Source organism: Bos indicus, chromosome 11 (assembly GCF_029378745.1).
Source record: "Bos indicus isolate NIAB-ARS_2022 breed Sahiwal x Tharparkar chromosome 11, NIAB-ARS_B.indTharparkar_mat_pri_1.0, whole genome shotgun sequence".
Taxonomy (NCBI): Eukaryota; Metazoa; Chordata; class Mammalia; order Artiodactyla; family Bovidae; genus Bos; species Bos indicus.
Window position 1 is genome coordinate 10,858,144 of NC_091770.1, and position 15,765 is coordinate 10,873,908.

The window sequence follows — 15,765 nt, forward strand, 5'->3', positions numbered from 1 at the left end:
TGGTAAAGAATCTGCCTGACAAGCAGGAGATGCAGGTTCAGTCCCTTGGTGGGGCAATTCCCTGGAGAAGGAAATGGCAACCCACTCTAGTATTCTTGCCTGGGAAATCCCATGGACAGAAGAGCCTCATGGGCTACAGTCCCTGGGGACGCAAAAGAGTCAGACGTGACTTAGTGATTAAACCACCACCACCACAAGTATCAGTCCATGAGTACAGTATAAATATGTCATGAGGAATATTTCAGGACAGACTGCAAGAATCCTGTTAAGCCCTCTGGGTCGTATGTCCATTGAGCTTTTCTTTGCTTCTGTGGCATCACTTTCTTTTATTTGCTCCCTATCCTTCAGGTAAATCCTCATTGTCCTTTCTTCAACTAAAACTCTCAGTGTTGGAGTTCCTGAAGGGGTCAGAACTGGGTTCTCTTCTCTTCCTGGATGAACTCCCCAATCACCAATGTATAGAATTATATGTTGATGACCAACAAATATGTATCTCTAGCTGGAACCTTTCTTCTGAGCTTCAGATTCCAGTACTTAGGACACAACTAGCCTCTACAGCATTTGGGGGAGAAACTGTTGTAGCAAAAATAGAAATGACACTTTTCTTAAAAAAAATGAGAGTTTTCTGATAAACAAGGAAAATAAGGAAACAGTGAACAGGCTGGGGAAACAACATAAACAGGCCTGAAAAAGAATAATCTCGGCTTATTCTTTACTGTTACTACTAACACGTGTAGCTAGACTTCTTCACAAAGCCAAACAAAGCTAATTACTCTTTGATACAATTCATATGAATTGTACTCTGCACCTGGCATTCTTCTCCCCCTACACTCTCTCAGTAGCATTCTGCATTCCAAAAAGAAGGTTAGGATCAATAACTTGAGGGAGCGGCAGGCCCAGTTGCTGAGCTGCCTGATGCTAGCTGTGGCCTTTTTTTGAAATTTTGCAAAGGAAAAAAAAAAAAATACAAGGGACATCCCCGATGGTCCAGTGGTTAAGAAGTCACCTTCCAATGTAGGTGATGTGGTCCAGAAACTACGACCCCACATGAAAGTGAAAGTGTCACTCAGTCAAGTTTGACCCTGTGACCCCATGGACTTCAGTCCACCAAGCTCCTCTGTCCATGCAATTCCCTAGGCACAAACACTGGAGTGTGTGGCCATTCACTTCTCCAGGGACTCTTCCCCACCCGGGGATCAAACTCAGGTCTCCTGCATTGCAGGCAGATTCTTTACTGTCTGAGCCATGGGGAAGTGGTGTACCTTGAGGCAACTGGTCCCTTGGGCCGCAAACTACTGAGCCCACACGCCACAGTTAGAGAGAAGCCCACACAGTGCATCTAAGAGACAGCAAAAGAGACACTGATGTATAGAACAGTCTTATGGACTCTGTGGGAGAGGGAGAGGGTGGGAAGATTTGGGAGAATGGCAATGAAACATGTAAAATATCATGTAGGAAACGAGTTGCCAGTCCAGGTTCGATGCACGATGCTGGATGCTTGGGGCTGGTGCACTGGGACGGCCCAGAGGGATGGTATGGGGAGGGAGGAGGGAGGAGGGTTCGGGATGGGGAACACATGTATACCTGTGGTGGATTCATTTTGATATTTGGCAAAACTAATACAATTATGTAAAGTTTAAAAATAAAATAAAATTGGAAGAATAAAAAAAAAAAAAAAAAAAATAAGATGTAGCCAAAAGCAAACAAACAGATAAATTTTTTTTAAATGCAAGACCTTCATTGTGATTCTCTCCCTATTACCCAAAGAAAAGGGGCATAGTCTTGAGACACTAGCCTGCTGTATTTTCCCCTTTGCTGGACAATGAAAGAATAAAGCCATCTCTCTCCTCCTCCAAAACTGTCTGTATGTCTGTTGGGCATCAATGCATAGAAAGCCAAGAATTTGGCAACAAAATTAGAAAAAGACTTCCTTTCCTCATTTAAAAAAAAAATTGTTTTTATATAGTATGGAACAACACAAACAACTGTACATGAGGTTTTTTTCACAACTTCCCTTTATTCTCCAAGAGAGGTGATTATGTCAGCTTCAGAGGTGGGGAAGAATACAGTTCCTGAGAGCAGCAGGTATATATAAAAGAGAATCAACCTCATTGGAGCCAAGAGGCAGTTGAAAGAGAGTGCAGCCACACAATATATATATATGCCATTGAGTGTATGCATACTTATTTTCCTGTATCTGTGTTCAGCTGTAAAATGTATCAAAATAAGTACAGATTAATGTTTGGGACAGGAAGAGAGTCCAGAACTCTAACAGGAGATCTGGAATCTCTACACCCACCTGGATGTTTTCATAAAAAATATGTTTATCATGTGCCATATTCCATGTAGTGCACTTGTACACAAACACATCCGTAAACCAACTCTGTCTAAACTCAACTGCAGATTTAACATCTCCACATGGATGCAGAAGTCTCATTTTTAACATGTCCAAAGCAGGTATCTTGACCATCTTTCCCAAATCTGCTTCTTCCTCAGGCTTCTCCATCTCAGTAAATGTCACCTTTTTTTTTTAATCCAGTTGCTTATTCTAGAAAACTAGAAAGCATTTTTTTTTAACCTCCTCTCCCTCACTCTCCATATTTTATTACCAAGTCCAGGAGGAACTATTAAACTTATAAAAATAAGTTGAATGTTTCCATTTCTCTCCATCTCTATCATCATCACTCTAATCCTAGATGCTATGCTTTCTGATACTGACCACTGCAACAGCCTTTAGGTAACTAGTATCCTCAATTCCACTTCTTGACTCCCTACTTTTCATTCATAAGCCATCCTCTACGTAGGAGCATGAAAAAATTACAAATGTAAATCAAACCGTAATTGCCAACTGGAATAAAGTTCAAATGCCTTAATATAGTTTACACAACCTTGCCTCGAAGGCAACAGCACCCCACTCCAGTACTCCTGCCTGGAAAATCCCATGGACGGAGGAGCCTGGTAGGCTGCAATCCATGGGGTCGCTGATGGTCGGACACGACCCCTTTCACTTTTCACTTTCATGCATTGGAGAAGGAAATGGCAACCCACTCCAGTGTTCTTGCCTGGAGAATCCCAGGGATGGGGGAGCCTGGTGGGCTGCCGTCTACGGGGTCACACAGAGTCGGACACGACTGAAGTGACTTAGCAGCAGCAGCCTCATCTTGAGCCTACCTATCTTTAACCAATTCTAGCCACAGCTCTGGTCCACCCACACTGCCTTCTTCTCATTTGCCAAATGCATCAAACTTCTCTGTTTCTGGAGCTCTGTCCATATTGTTCCCTCCAGCCAGAGCACTTTCACTCCTCACTCTGTCTGCCTAATTTACCTATATCTTCTAGATCTCAGTTCTAGAGTTTCTTCTTTAGCAAGGTCTTCATGAGCTCCTAAACTTAAACTGGATCCTCTTATTCTCTTAGAACTCTTATTTTCTTAATGCATCATTTGTAATTTGTGTACTTATTTGTATCTATTTGTTCATATCTACCTCCCCACTTGAGCATAATCAGAGGGGACATGTTTATTTTGGACAACCCTATAAATGTGGCACCTAGTATAGTATCTGTCAGGAATACTGGGACCGTACTTAGAAGTAGAACTGTTAGTTCATATAGTAATTCTATGTTTAATGTTTTGAGGAACCACTATACAGTTTTCCATAGTTGCTACACCATTACCATTAGCAATACCCAAAGAGTTTCAATCTTCCATATTCCTGCAATCCTTGTTCTTTTTTATTTCACAACAGCCATCCTACTGGGTATCTCTTCATAGTTTTCACTTGCATTTCCTTTATGACTAATGATGTAAAACATCTTTTCACATTCTTTTTGGCCATCTGTATATCTTTCCTGGAGAAATGTCTCTTTAGATGCTGTGCTCATTTAAAAATGAGATTTTGTTGTTGTTGTTGAGCTGTTAAGAGTTCTTCAGACATTATGGATATTAATCTCTTATCAGATATATAAGAACTGCAAATTTTTTTCTCAACTCTGTGAGCAAACTTTTTACAATGCTGATAATTTTTTGGGGGGAGCAAAAGTTATGTTATTAAAGTCCAATTTATTTATTTATTTTTGGCTGTGCTTTTAGTATCATTAGTTGTAGGAAAACCAAGTCATGAATAAAACAAAACCTCTTTAGTCTCTTAAAGATAAAAAATACAATTGTTTATTCTTTTTGTGCCTTTCATTCCAAAATTAACTTCTGACATTTTCCCCCAACCGTGTAACTAAATTTTCTATTTAGATGAGTGTTGTGTTAAACTGACTTCAAAGTTCACCACCAGTCACTTTCAGCTTCATTTCTCTGTAATGAATTCTTCATTTTGATTCATCTCTTCAGCTGGATGAGTCTTCAAGTAAATTTCCCAAGAAGGTACAGAGGTTGAACATACTTTCTAGCTCTTGTATACATGTGAAAATGTCTTTTCACTGTTATACTGCTTAATCTATATGCACTGGGTCTATAAATCCTTGAATTATATAATTTTCCCAATAAACACAGACTTGGTTCCATTATTTTTACATTTAACCTTTCAAATAAACCTGATATCAGATTTAATTTTGTTCCCTTTTTTCAACTGTATATTTATAGGATTTTTTTCCCTTTTAATACTCAAAAATCTTTTTCTGGTATGTATCTCAGTCTCTTTCTACTGATTTTTGCCTGGATTTTTATGATAACTTTCAATCTGCATACAGTGTTCCCTTTTTTAGGAGAAGGATGTTTTCCTCAGTTAAGCCTTTGACTATTACCTTTTTCCCCAGCTACAGGTAAAATTCTTGGTTTGGTTTACTTAGCTATGTTTCTTACGCCTCTCATCACCTTGTGCAGCATTTTCCTATTTACTTTTGGCCGTGCTGGGTCTTCGTTGCTGCAGGCTGGCTCCTCCAGCTGCGGCACGTGGGGACTACCCTCCCTTGCGGCGCAGGCTCCTCTCGTTGCAGAGCACAGGCTCCAGGCGCAGGCTCTGGCAGGTGCCACGCGCTAGCTCGAGGGTGTGCAGGCTTCAGCAGTTGTGCCATGTGGGCTTAGTTGCTCCAGCAGCACGTGGAATCTTCCCAGATCAGGGATCAAATCCACGTCCACTGCACTGGCAGGCGGATTCTTAACCACTGTACCACCAGGAAGTCCCTCACAGCTGTTTCACTTTCTTTTTCCTCTGTAATTTTAGAGACTTTCTCAGATTTGTCCACATCACTAATTTAACTTCCACCAGCTAATTCCATCCTTTCCTGCCTGAACAATATATTTTACGCCTGCTACCAAATCTTTACAGCTTTACACAGTCTTTTCCGTTGTATTGTTGCTGCCCCCCTTTTATCTAAACTGAGACAAAACAGAAAATTCACAAATTAAAATAAGTGTACAATTCAGTAGTTCTTAGTGCTTTCACAACCAATACTGATATCTAATTCTAGAACATTTTTGTCCCCCACAAAGAAATCTTACATATGGTAGCAGTTACTCCCTATTTTCCCATCCCCTACCATTCCCTTGGCATCCACTAAGCTACTTTCTGTCTATATGGATTTGCTTATTCTGGGAATTTCATGTAAATGAATTATACAATATATGACCTTTTGCTATTGGCTTGAAATATTTCTCCCTTTAATAATGTATTTTTTTTTCAGTTGTTAGTTTTGATTTATATATTTGGTACTCTGCTATTAGGTGCATATACATTTTATAATTGTTATATTTTCTTGATGGATTGACTCTTTCATCATTATAAAATGACACTGTCATTAATAACAATTTTTGTTTTGAAGTTTATTTTGTCTCCTAATAGACACTCTAGCCCTCCTTTGCTTTTTTTTTTTTACAGAGCATATTCTATTCCATCCTTTAACTTTTAACTAATTTATCTTTGAATCTCAAGTAAGTCTCTTTTTTTTAGCCTCACTGCACGGGTTGCGGGATCTCAGTTCCCCGACTAAGGGTTGAACCCGGGTCCACGGCAGTGAAAGTGCTGAGTCTTAACCACTGAACCACCAGGGAATTACCCAAATAGGGGCTTTTTCAGAGAAAGACAAACACAATATCATACCACTTATATGTGGAATCTAAAAACAATGATACCAATGATCTTATTTATAAAACAGAAATAGACTCATAGATGTTAAAAACAAACTTACGGTTATCAAAGGGAAAGCTGGGGACAGGGGGTAAATTAGGAGTTTGGGATTAACAGATACACACTACTATACATAAAGATAAAAAAAACAAGGACCTACTGTATAGCACAGGGAACTATATTCAGTATCTTATAATAACTATAATGGAAAATAATCTGAAAAAATATATATAGGTAAAATTGATCATTTTGCCATACACTTGAAACACAATATTGTAAATCAACTATACTTCAATAAAAAAATAAAGTGAGGCTTCTGCAGACAGCATACAGTTAAATTATGTCTTTTTAGCCAATCTGTCAATCTCTGCCTTTCTATCAAATTGTAATCCACTTACATTTAATGTAGTTTGAGTGTAGGATTTAAGTCTGCTATTTTTCTGTTGTTTTCAATGTTTTATGCTTTTTTTTTGCTCCTCAGTTTCTGTACTATGCCCCTTTTGTGTCAAATAGCTATTTATTAGTATATCATTTTAATTCCTATGATGACTTTTACTATATATAAAGTTATTTTCTTAGTGATTGTCCTGGGAATTAACATTCACATGTTAATATAAATCAACAATCTATTTAAATTAATAGCAATTTTAATAGTATATATAAACTTTTCTCCTTTATAATTGTCTCCTCCCCTCTTTATGCTATTTTCACAAGTTATATAGCATTATACATTTTGTGTCCAATAACATAAATTTATAATTATTGTTTTGCATTAGTCTTTTATGTCATATAGAAGGAAAAAGGAACTACAAATAAAAATACCTTTCTACTGTCTGTATTAACTTATGTAGTTACTTTTATTACTCTTATTTTTCAATGTGGATTTGAGTTACTATTTAGGTTATTGAGTTATTATTTCATCTTGAAAAATCTTAGTATTTTCTGTGAGTCAGTTTGTTAGCAATGTAGTCTCAATTTTTGTTTATCTGAGTATCTGAGAATGTCTTAATCTCTCCTTTTTTTTTGAAGTTTTTTTGGGTACAGAATACTTGGTAGGTAGGTTTTTTTTCCTCAGCCTTTGAATATGTCATTGTAATGCCTTCCGGTCTATATGGCTTCTGATGAGAAATCAGAAGTCTCTTTGAAGAGACTCTGTACTCGTGTTGGCTGCTTTAACATTCTTTGTCTTTTGATGGCTTATGATGTATCTAGACACGGATCTCTGAGTTTATCACGCTTGGACTTCCTTGAGTATTTCGGATGCACAGATTAACAGGAGTCCTTAAATTTGCCAGTTTGGGGCCATTATTTCTCCAAATACTTTTTCAGCCTTTTTCTCTCTCTTCATCTCATTATGTGTATATCAGATTGCTTGAGGGTAATCCATAGGGCTCTGAGGTTCTGTGGACCTCTCTTCATTCTTTTTTTATTCTGTTTCTCACACTGGATAATCTCGACTGACTTATCTTCACTAAGTCACTGATTCATTCTTCTGCCTGTTCAAATCTGATATTGAGTTTTCTCTAGTGAATTTTTTATTTTAGTTATTATACTTTTCAACTCCAGAATTTCTGTTTGGTGATTTTTATAATTTCTCTTTTACTGATATTCTCTATTTGGTAAAACACTGTTCTTATACCTTCTTTTAATTCTTTGTTGAATTTTTGTTTTGTTTATTTGTGGCTGTGCTGGGTCCTCCTTGCTGTGTGGGCTTTTCATTAGTTGTGGCGAGCGGGGGATACTCTCTAGTTGCAGTGCATGGGCTTCTCATTGCAGTGGCTTCCTTGTTGCTGAGCATGGGCTCTAAGGGCTGCTGCTGCTGCTGCTGCTGAGTCGCTTCAGTCGTGTCCGACTCTGTGCGACCCCATAGACGGAAGCCCAGCCCACCAGGCTCCGCCGTCCCTGGGATTCTCCAGGCAAGAACACTGGAGTGGGTTGCCATTTCCTTCTCCAATGCATGAAAGTGAAAAGTGAAAGTCGCTCAGTCGTGTCCGACTCTTCGCAACCCCATGGACTGCGCAGCCACCAGGCTCCTCGGTCCATGGGATTTTCCAGGCAAGAGTACTGGAGTGGGGTGCCATCGCCTTCTCCAGGGATCTAAGGGCATGCAGGCTTAAATAGTAGCACGTGGGCTCAGCAGGTTGAGGCTCATGGGCTCTGTCTAGAGCACAGGCTCAACAAATGTGGCTCAGGGGCAGGGGCTTAATTATTCTGCGGCATGTGAGATATTCCCAGATCAGAGATCAAATCCTTGTGTGCTGTACTGGCAGGTGGATTCTTTACCAGCCACCAGAGAAGCCCCCTTTAGTTCTTTAGACATGGTTTCACTTAGTTCTTTGAACATACTGTGACTTATGCTATTTTTTTAAAGTAACTTTTCTAAACTAATTCTGTAAACTCTACTGAAGTTCCCACTCAACTAGCTTAGTGATAAGCTAAGATACAGATATTCTTAAACATCTATAAACAATGAATCTCTCTGTCTTTGCTGAGGGATTACGTGCACAGAGCCTTCAACACTGAGGGCAGGGAGTTAAAAATTCTGCCTTAGCCTTTCCTTTCTTCTTGTCCACAGCCTTAAGGCAGGCAAAGGTTAAAGGTCTCAGGTCTTTCCTGAGCATGCACATAGGCCTGTGCACATGTGTAAGTCTTCCATAGCCCTAAGAATATGTTAATGGCTTTCAAAATATCTATATACATCTCATCTTCAGTTTTTCCTTTAAAAGAAGCTCATACACACTGGACAGCTCTAAGGAATGTCAAATAAAGACATGCCTTTTGAGTGGAGTCTTGAAAGAGAACTAGCTCTGTTCTACTCCCTCTAGTCCTGGAACTATAGGCTGATATTTTTCAAGATTCTCATTGAGCTGGGTGTGGGGATGAGAATAGAGTAAATTAAAATGCCACAAGCTTACTATTCTTATCAAGGTTCAGACATTTTTCTTCAATAAAGGCTTACTACAAAGGCTACAAGACTTTGGTTTATTTCCAGAATTTTGGAAAAGTTTTCTATAAAGTTTTGCCAAATTTCTGTTGTTTTTATCACAGGGCAAAATTTTTCATGCTACCATTTTTTTCTGCTATAATTTTCTCTGCCATTTTTTGGCTATAACTTCTCATCTTCTTTTAAAAATTCCAGCCAGTTCTCTCCCAATGGCTTTTTGCTTCTATTGACAGTTAAGTGTTAGTAGTATATACATTATTTAAATATCTCTAAATGAATATAAAAATAACATCTATACTTTATATTGATATGAGGTATAAATATCTTTAAAAACAGACATGGTACCTATCCTCACAGAGCTTACTCTCAAATATAACTGGAACCTTGTTACTATTTCACAGTGTTACTAGTCCCAAAGAGTGTATCTCTAACATCTATCTCTTTCTTTCATTTCAGGGAATATTGTCACCCTGTTTATTTAACTTATTTAACCACTGCAGAGTACATCATGTGAAATGTTGGGCTGGATGTAGCACAAGCTGGAATCAACATTGCCAGGAGAAATATCAATAATCTCAGATACACAAATGATACCACTCTAACAGCAAAAAGTGAAGAGGAACTAAAGAAACTTTTGATGAAAGTGAAAGAGGAGAGTGAAAAGCTAGCTTAAAACTCAACATTCAAAAAACTTAAGATTATGGCATCCGTTCCCATCACTTTCTGGCAAACAGATGGGGAAACAATGGAAACACTGATAGATTTTATTTTCTTGGGCTCCAAAATCACTGCAGAAGGTGACTGCAGCCATGAAATTAAAAGACGCTTGCTCCTTGGAAGAAAAGCTATGACCAACCTAGACAGCATGGGAAGTACTGATGCTGAAGCTGAAGCTCTAATACTTTGGCCACCTGATGTGAAGAGCTGACTCATTAGACAAGACCCTGATGCTGGGAAAGATGGTTGAATGGCATCACCGATTCAATGGACATGAGTTTCAGCAAGGTCTGGAATATGGTGAAGGACAGGGAAGCATGGTGTGGAGCAGTCCATGGGGTCCCATGCAGTCACAAAGAGTCAAACACAACTGAGCGACTGAACAACAAGAGCAAATCTCTTTTTTTGTGAGATTACCTTTGCCTTGTGTTTTTGTTTTTAAAAGGATTTTATGAGTTCAACAGTTTACTCATTCTCAATTGAGAAATTTTTTGGCCCAAATATCTGCAGTGGTTTATGACTTGCCCCCGGCTCCAAACTCTAGTTGGATCTTCCATATATCTATGGAAACAGAATATACTCTTTAGACAATAGCTATCAGAACAGTTTCAAGGATTTCACCAGTAGCTCTACTGGTATAAGAAAGTATTATTTTCTATTGTTAATTCCATCCACTCTCAGAACAGATGGAAGAACATGAAAAAATTACAACCTCAAGTATATAGCTAACAGATCTCTTCTTGTCTAACTGATGAATTCAGTACTTTATAGGGACAAGATTTCTCATGATACAACGTACCATTCCTGAGTCATTTTCTCTTCCCACTGCTGTCCCATTTTTCTCAAAGTTAATGTCTCCAGAGGGAAGTGTTAGGGACGTAAATGAACAGAAGCACACAGGAGACCTCAAAAATACTGAACACTTGATCAGATTTCTATTGGTACATTTCTGTCTTCTGAACTAGGGGGCTGAAAGTGAGACTGAGATCAAAGATGTTCCTACCTACAATCAATTAAGTGAGCTTATTTTATTTCTGGTAGCCATTAAGTGTCTTTTTAAAATCATAGCCATGAAGGTAGTGAAAAATTCTTTCCAGATCTTGGTTATAGGCTTAACAATCAATCCTAACATTGGCATCACATTGGGAAGTCAGAAGCAGCAGTAACAGGGGTTTAACCTCAGTTACCATTAGACACTAGTTTGGTTTTCTTAAAATCAAATCTGTGTAACACCAGGGACAACTACTTTCTTTTTAATTTTTACAAACATAAAGATGTCTACTGACCAATCATGAAAAATTCATATTTAAACTGAATCAAATCATCTCCCATGGACCAATTAATATGTTATCCCAACAATCAAAACCCCACATCCTACCAACTCAGTATCTGTATCTTATAATTTTCCACAGAAAATGTTTATTGAGCTCTTCCATGGGGTGCTATTCACTTTCTAAATCTACAGTTCTCTTGTGGTGATCTCAAAGAAGTGCTGTGGGATATTTTAAAATCCTAGGGAAATAGTGATACTTACTATCTGGTGTACACTACAAATAACCAAATCCCATGGACAGAGGAGCCTGGCGGGCTACAGTCCATAGGGTCACAAGAGACTTAGCACACACAGCACATACACAGCACATACAGAAACTAGCACCTAAATGTTTCAACATTAGATACTGTTACATTCCTTTCAACTCTGTTGTATCTTTGCAGAGCTGGGTTTTTGACTGTTTCTGTAACAAAAATAGTGAAGGAGAGTGGTTGCGTCCCATTTCATCTCACGGTTTGAGAAAGTTTACAGTGCCCAATAGCTGCACATGTCTCATCAGTAAGTAATTATGGGTATTTATGAACACAGTAAAATATTTTCTTTCAAACACAAAACCAAAAAAAAACCCTAATATTTTTGCTTATTAAGTTGCTAGATCAAAACAGTATTTTTATGTGCTAATAACACAATAGCTTAGTATTTGAAAAAAATACTTCTTGTAATTCTATGCTGCTGATGACTCATATCCACATGATGATGGGGAAAAAGATCACCCAACCAAAAAATAAGGTCACTATGAACAGAGAAAACTTGGAAACCTTTGTCCTAGATGGAATCCACTAACCAAAACATGTAACTGTTCACACAATCTTCTTGAAATATTTATTATATGTTTGAGTGTACACAATATATCTGACACTTATCTGAACCAGAGACTGATCAAAAATAGTTCCATATTTCACTTAAAAACTAAATAGCAATGAGCTTTCATATGTCATACCTGAGTGTGAGCTCTCAATGGTGGTGTCTGATTTGGAATCCAGAGACGAAGGAATCTGTGTTAACTGTGGAACATAGTACATCTTCGTACTACCAGAAGGCTTATATGGCAACAGTAAAGGCTGGCCTAAGGAGATAAAGATCAGAATAATTATTAAGAAAACATTTATTAACTAACTGAATAAACATTAAGTACCCTTCAAGATTCTTGGGATATATTCATGAACTAGAATTCTATAAAGAGATAAACAGTATACAATTAGCACACTAAATAAGTAAATCATCTAGTATTTTAATAAATTATTAGTGATATAAAAAATTAGAAAATGCTGAGGAAGATAGGAAGTACTGGAGAAACTACAGCAGCAAGCGGGCTAAATAGAGTGGTTTTAGCACCTATTCCAATATATAGCAATCTATTCAAATATATTTCTCTAACTAAGGAACACTTTACCTTATACTGAACGCAAACCTGGTCACTCTTAACCCCTACAACTCAATTTTGGAGGTTCTGCCTCTAGAATCATAGGAAATAAATCTAATTCTATTATATGTGGCAGATTTTCAAACTAAAAGTTTTCTATTATAAAAGTAGAAATTCTCAATATTAACAAAATACACAAAAGTAAAAAAGACAAAGCTCTACTACCCAAGATAGCTGTTATTGACATTTTAATGTACTTCCCACATGTCTTCCCTCTGTATTTGTTTACATAGTTGTATACAGTATATATAACTTGGACTTCAGCTTTTCCACTTTACATTAACACAATTTTCATTTTATTTCACAGCTTCACATTTAAAAAAAATCATTATACTACAAATTAAGTGTATTTAACCCTTCTCCTAATGTTAAAAATTAGGGGTGAACTAAATTTTCAATAATTGAGAATTCTGTGAAAAAAAGACTTTCTGTTTATAGCATACCTATTCTCCCCTGCTGTCCCGTATCACACAGATTTTCTGATTTCAGAGTTAAAAAGTATGTCATTTATAAAGTTGTTTTATTATAAACTTCTAAAATTCTTTCTAAAATGTCTGTGACAGTATAATAATTTGATTATTATAGAGGATGAAGTCTTTTTCTATATACTTTTCTTTCAAGATGTGGTAGAAACCCTGATTCTATAACAGCATCTTTTTAAAAAATTAACCAATTAATTAATGGCTATGCCGGGTCTTTGTTGCTACTTGCAGGCTTTCTCTAGTTGCAGTGAATGGAGGCTATGTTTTCGCTGTGGTGCGTGGGCTCTAGGCACCTGGACTCAGTAGTTGCGGCTCATGGGCTTAGATGCCCTAAGACATGTGGGATCTTCCCAGATTGGGGATCAGACCCATGTTCCCTGTTCAGTTCAGTTCAGTTCAGTCGCTCAGTCGTGTCAGACTCTTTGCAACCCCATAAACCGCAGCACGTCAGGCTTCCCTGTCCATCACCAACTCCCAGAGTCCACCCAAACCCATGTCCATTGAGTCAGTGATGCCATCCAACCATCTCATTCTCTGTTGTCTCCTTCTCCTCTGCCCTCAATCTTTGGGTCTTTTCAAATGATTCAGCTCTTCGCGTCAGATGGCCAAAGTATTGGAGTTTCAGCTTCAACATCAGTCCTTTCAATGAACACTCAGGACTGATCTCCTTTAGGATGGACTGGTTGGATCTCCTTGCAGTCCAAGGGACTCTCAAGAGTCTTCTCCAACACCACAGTTCAAAAGCATCAATTCTTTGGCACTCAGCTTTCTTTATAGTCCAACTCTCACATCCATACATGACCACTGGAAAAACCACAGCCTTGACTAGATGGACCTTTGTTGACAAAGGAATGTCTCTGCTTTTTAATATGCTGTCTAGGTTGGTCATAACTTTCCTTCCAAGGAGTAAGTGTCTTTTAATTTCATGGCTGCAATCACCATCTGCAGTGATTTTGGAGCCCAGAAAAATAAAGTCAGCCACTGTTTCCCCATCTATTTGCCATGATCTTAGTTTTCTGAATGTTGAGCTTTAAGGCAACTTTTTCACTCTCCTCTTTCACTTTCATCAAGAGGCTCATATCCCCTGTATCAGCAGGTGAACTCTCAACCACTGGACCACCATGCAAGTCCTCTGTAACAGCGTGCATGTATGGTCAGTCACATCCGATTCTTTGTAACCCCATTGACTGTAGCCCATCAAGCTCCTATGTCCATAGGATTGTCCAAGCAAGCATATTGGAGTGGGTTGCTACTTCCTTCCCCCAGGATCTTCCTGATCCAGGGACTGAACCCACACCCCCCACTCCCCACCACCATCGCCTGCATTGTAGGCAGATTCTTTACCACTGCAATACCTGGGAAGTCCCCTCTGTAACAAGATCTTAATATTAGGCTGGGTACATACTGTCCATCTGTACATTATGCTACTGCTAAAATTTATCCTCTTCATACTCTTCTTTTTCAGAATTTTCTTTGTTATTCTCCATGATAAAACTTAAGATCAAAATTTAAGTACAAAACAACAATTTTGCTAGAATTTGAGTAGAATTATGTTAGGAGTATACATTCATTTGGGAATAAATGACATCTTTACAATATTCAGTTTTACTATTCAGAAATATTTCATCCCTTCTTTTAGTCTACTGGTCCTTTCTTTTCTATCCCTACACAGTGAAAGTGAATATGAAAGTGAAAGTCGCTCAGTCGTGTCCGACTCTTCGCGACTCCATGGACTATACAGAATAGTCCATGAAATAGAATCCATGGAATTCTCCAGGCCAGAATCCTGGAGTGGGTAGCCTTTCCCTTCTCCAGGGGATCTTCCCAACCCAGGGATCAAACCCAGGTCCCCAGCATTGCAGGCGGATTCTTTACCAACTGAGCCACAAGGGAAGCACAAGAATACTGGAGTGGGTAGCCTATCCCTTCTCCAGCGGATATTCCCGACCCAGGAATCGAACTGGGGTCTCTTGCATTGCAGGTGGATTGTTTATCAATTGAACTATCAGGGAAGCCCCATCCCTACACAAAGGTCGTATAAATTTCTTGTTCAGGTTATTTCTGAATATATTATGGGGTTGTATCACATATCTGAACAGAATTTTGTACACAGCTATCACCTCTGATCAAACAGACCAGCTTCTTCAGTTTATCCTTACAGACCATGATTTTCCCTTGTATCCTGTCATCAGCTCTAGACTGACTCCTAGTTACACATGTCTAGTTTATAAAAATCGTTTGATCTTAGCCAAAAGGCCAAGAAGTGATACTCAAGACAGAGTCTGATAGCCCCAGGAATGAGAACTCCCTGACTCTGGACACAACAATAACTTTTATATTACTTAGAATTACTACTGCATCATTCTGATGATTTGATATGAAATCCATATTACTAGTACCCTGCTTCCAACCAAGGAACTGACTTCAGAGTGAAGGAAATGAGACAAGAGGCTGATGCCTAAAGGAATTCACTCTTCTCATCAGAAGTCTGATCACCCACAACTATGGTAAACTCAACAAAAAAAAAGAAAAAAAGTGAGTGAACAATTCACTGAAAACCGTTGTGGCACAAGCTGGTGGGTATCACTTTCTGAGGCTGGAATGCTAGCTTACAGAATCTGGCACATGCTCAGAACCATATATGGTTCTGATACTTCTATCCCACAGACAGAATGCATGTATTCAGGAAAAAAGGTAGAAGCCTTTAAAATCGTTTCCTTTCCATCTCCGTGACTGTGCTTTGTTAGATGGAAGATCTTAGAAATAAGGGAGGGGCAATTCTATCAAGA

At 38.5% G+C, this 15,765-nt stretch overlaps 1 protein-coding gene across 7 annotated transcripts in view; it reads right to left on the reverse strand.

Annotated features, from left to right (window-relative positions):
* The window catches only part of ALMS1 (ALMS1 centrosome and basal body associated protein), a 190,545-nt gene that overhangs the window by 53,173 nt on the left and 121,607 nt on the right, over positions 1–15,765 (reverse strand). For 6 of the 7 annotated variants that reach the window (XM_019969922.2, XM_019969923.2, XM_019969921.2 and 3 more), the window contains one exon: positions 12,012–12,137. In XM_019969922.2, the coding sequence (XP_019825481.2) occupies positions 12,012–12,137 (126 nt within the window). Of the gene's footprint in view, positions 1–10,155; positions 10,300–12,011; positions 12,138–15,765 lie in introns of all 7 variants that reach the window. The other variant, XR_002181716.2, reaches the window with a different exon arrangement.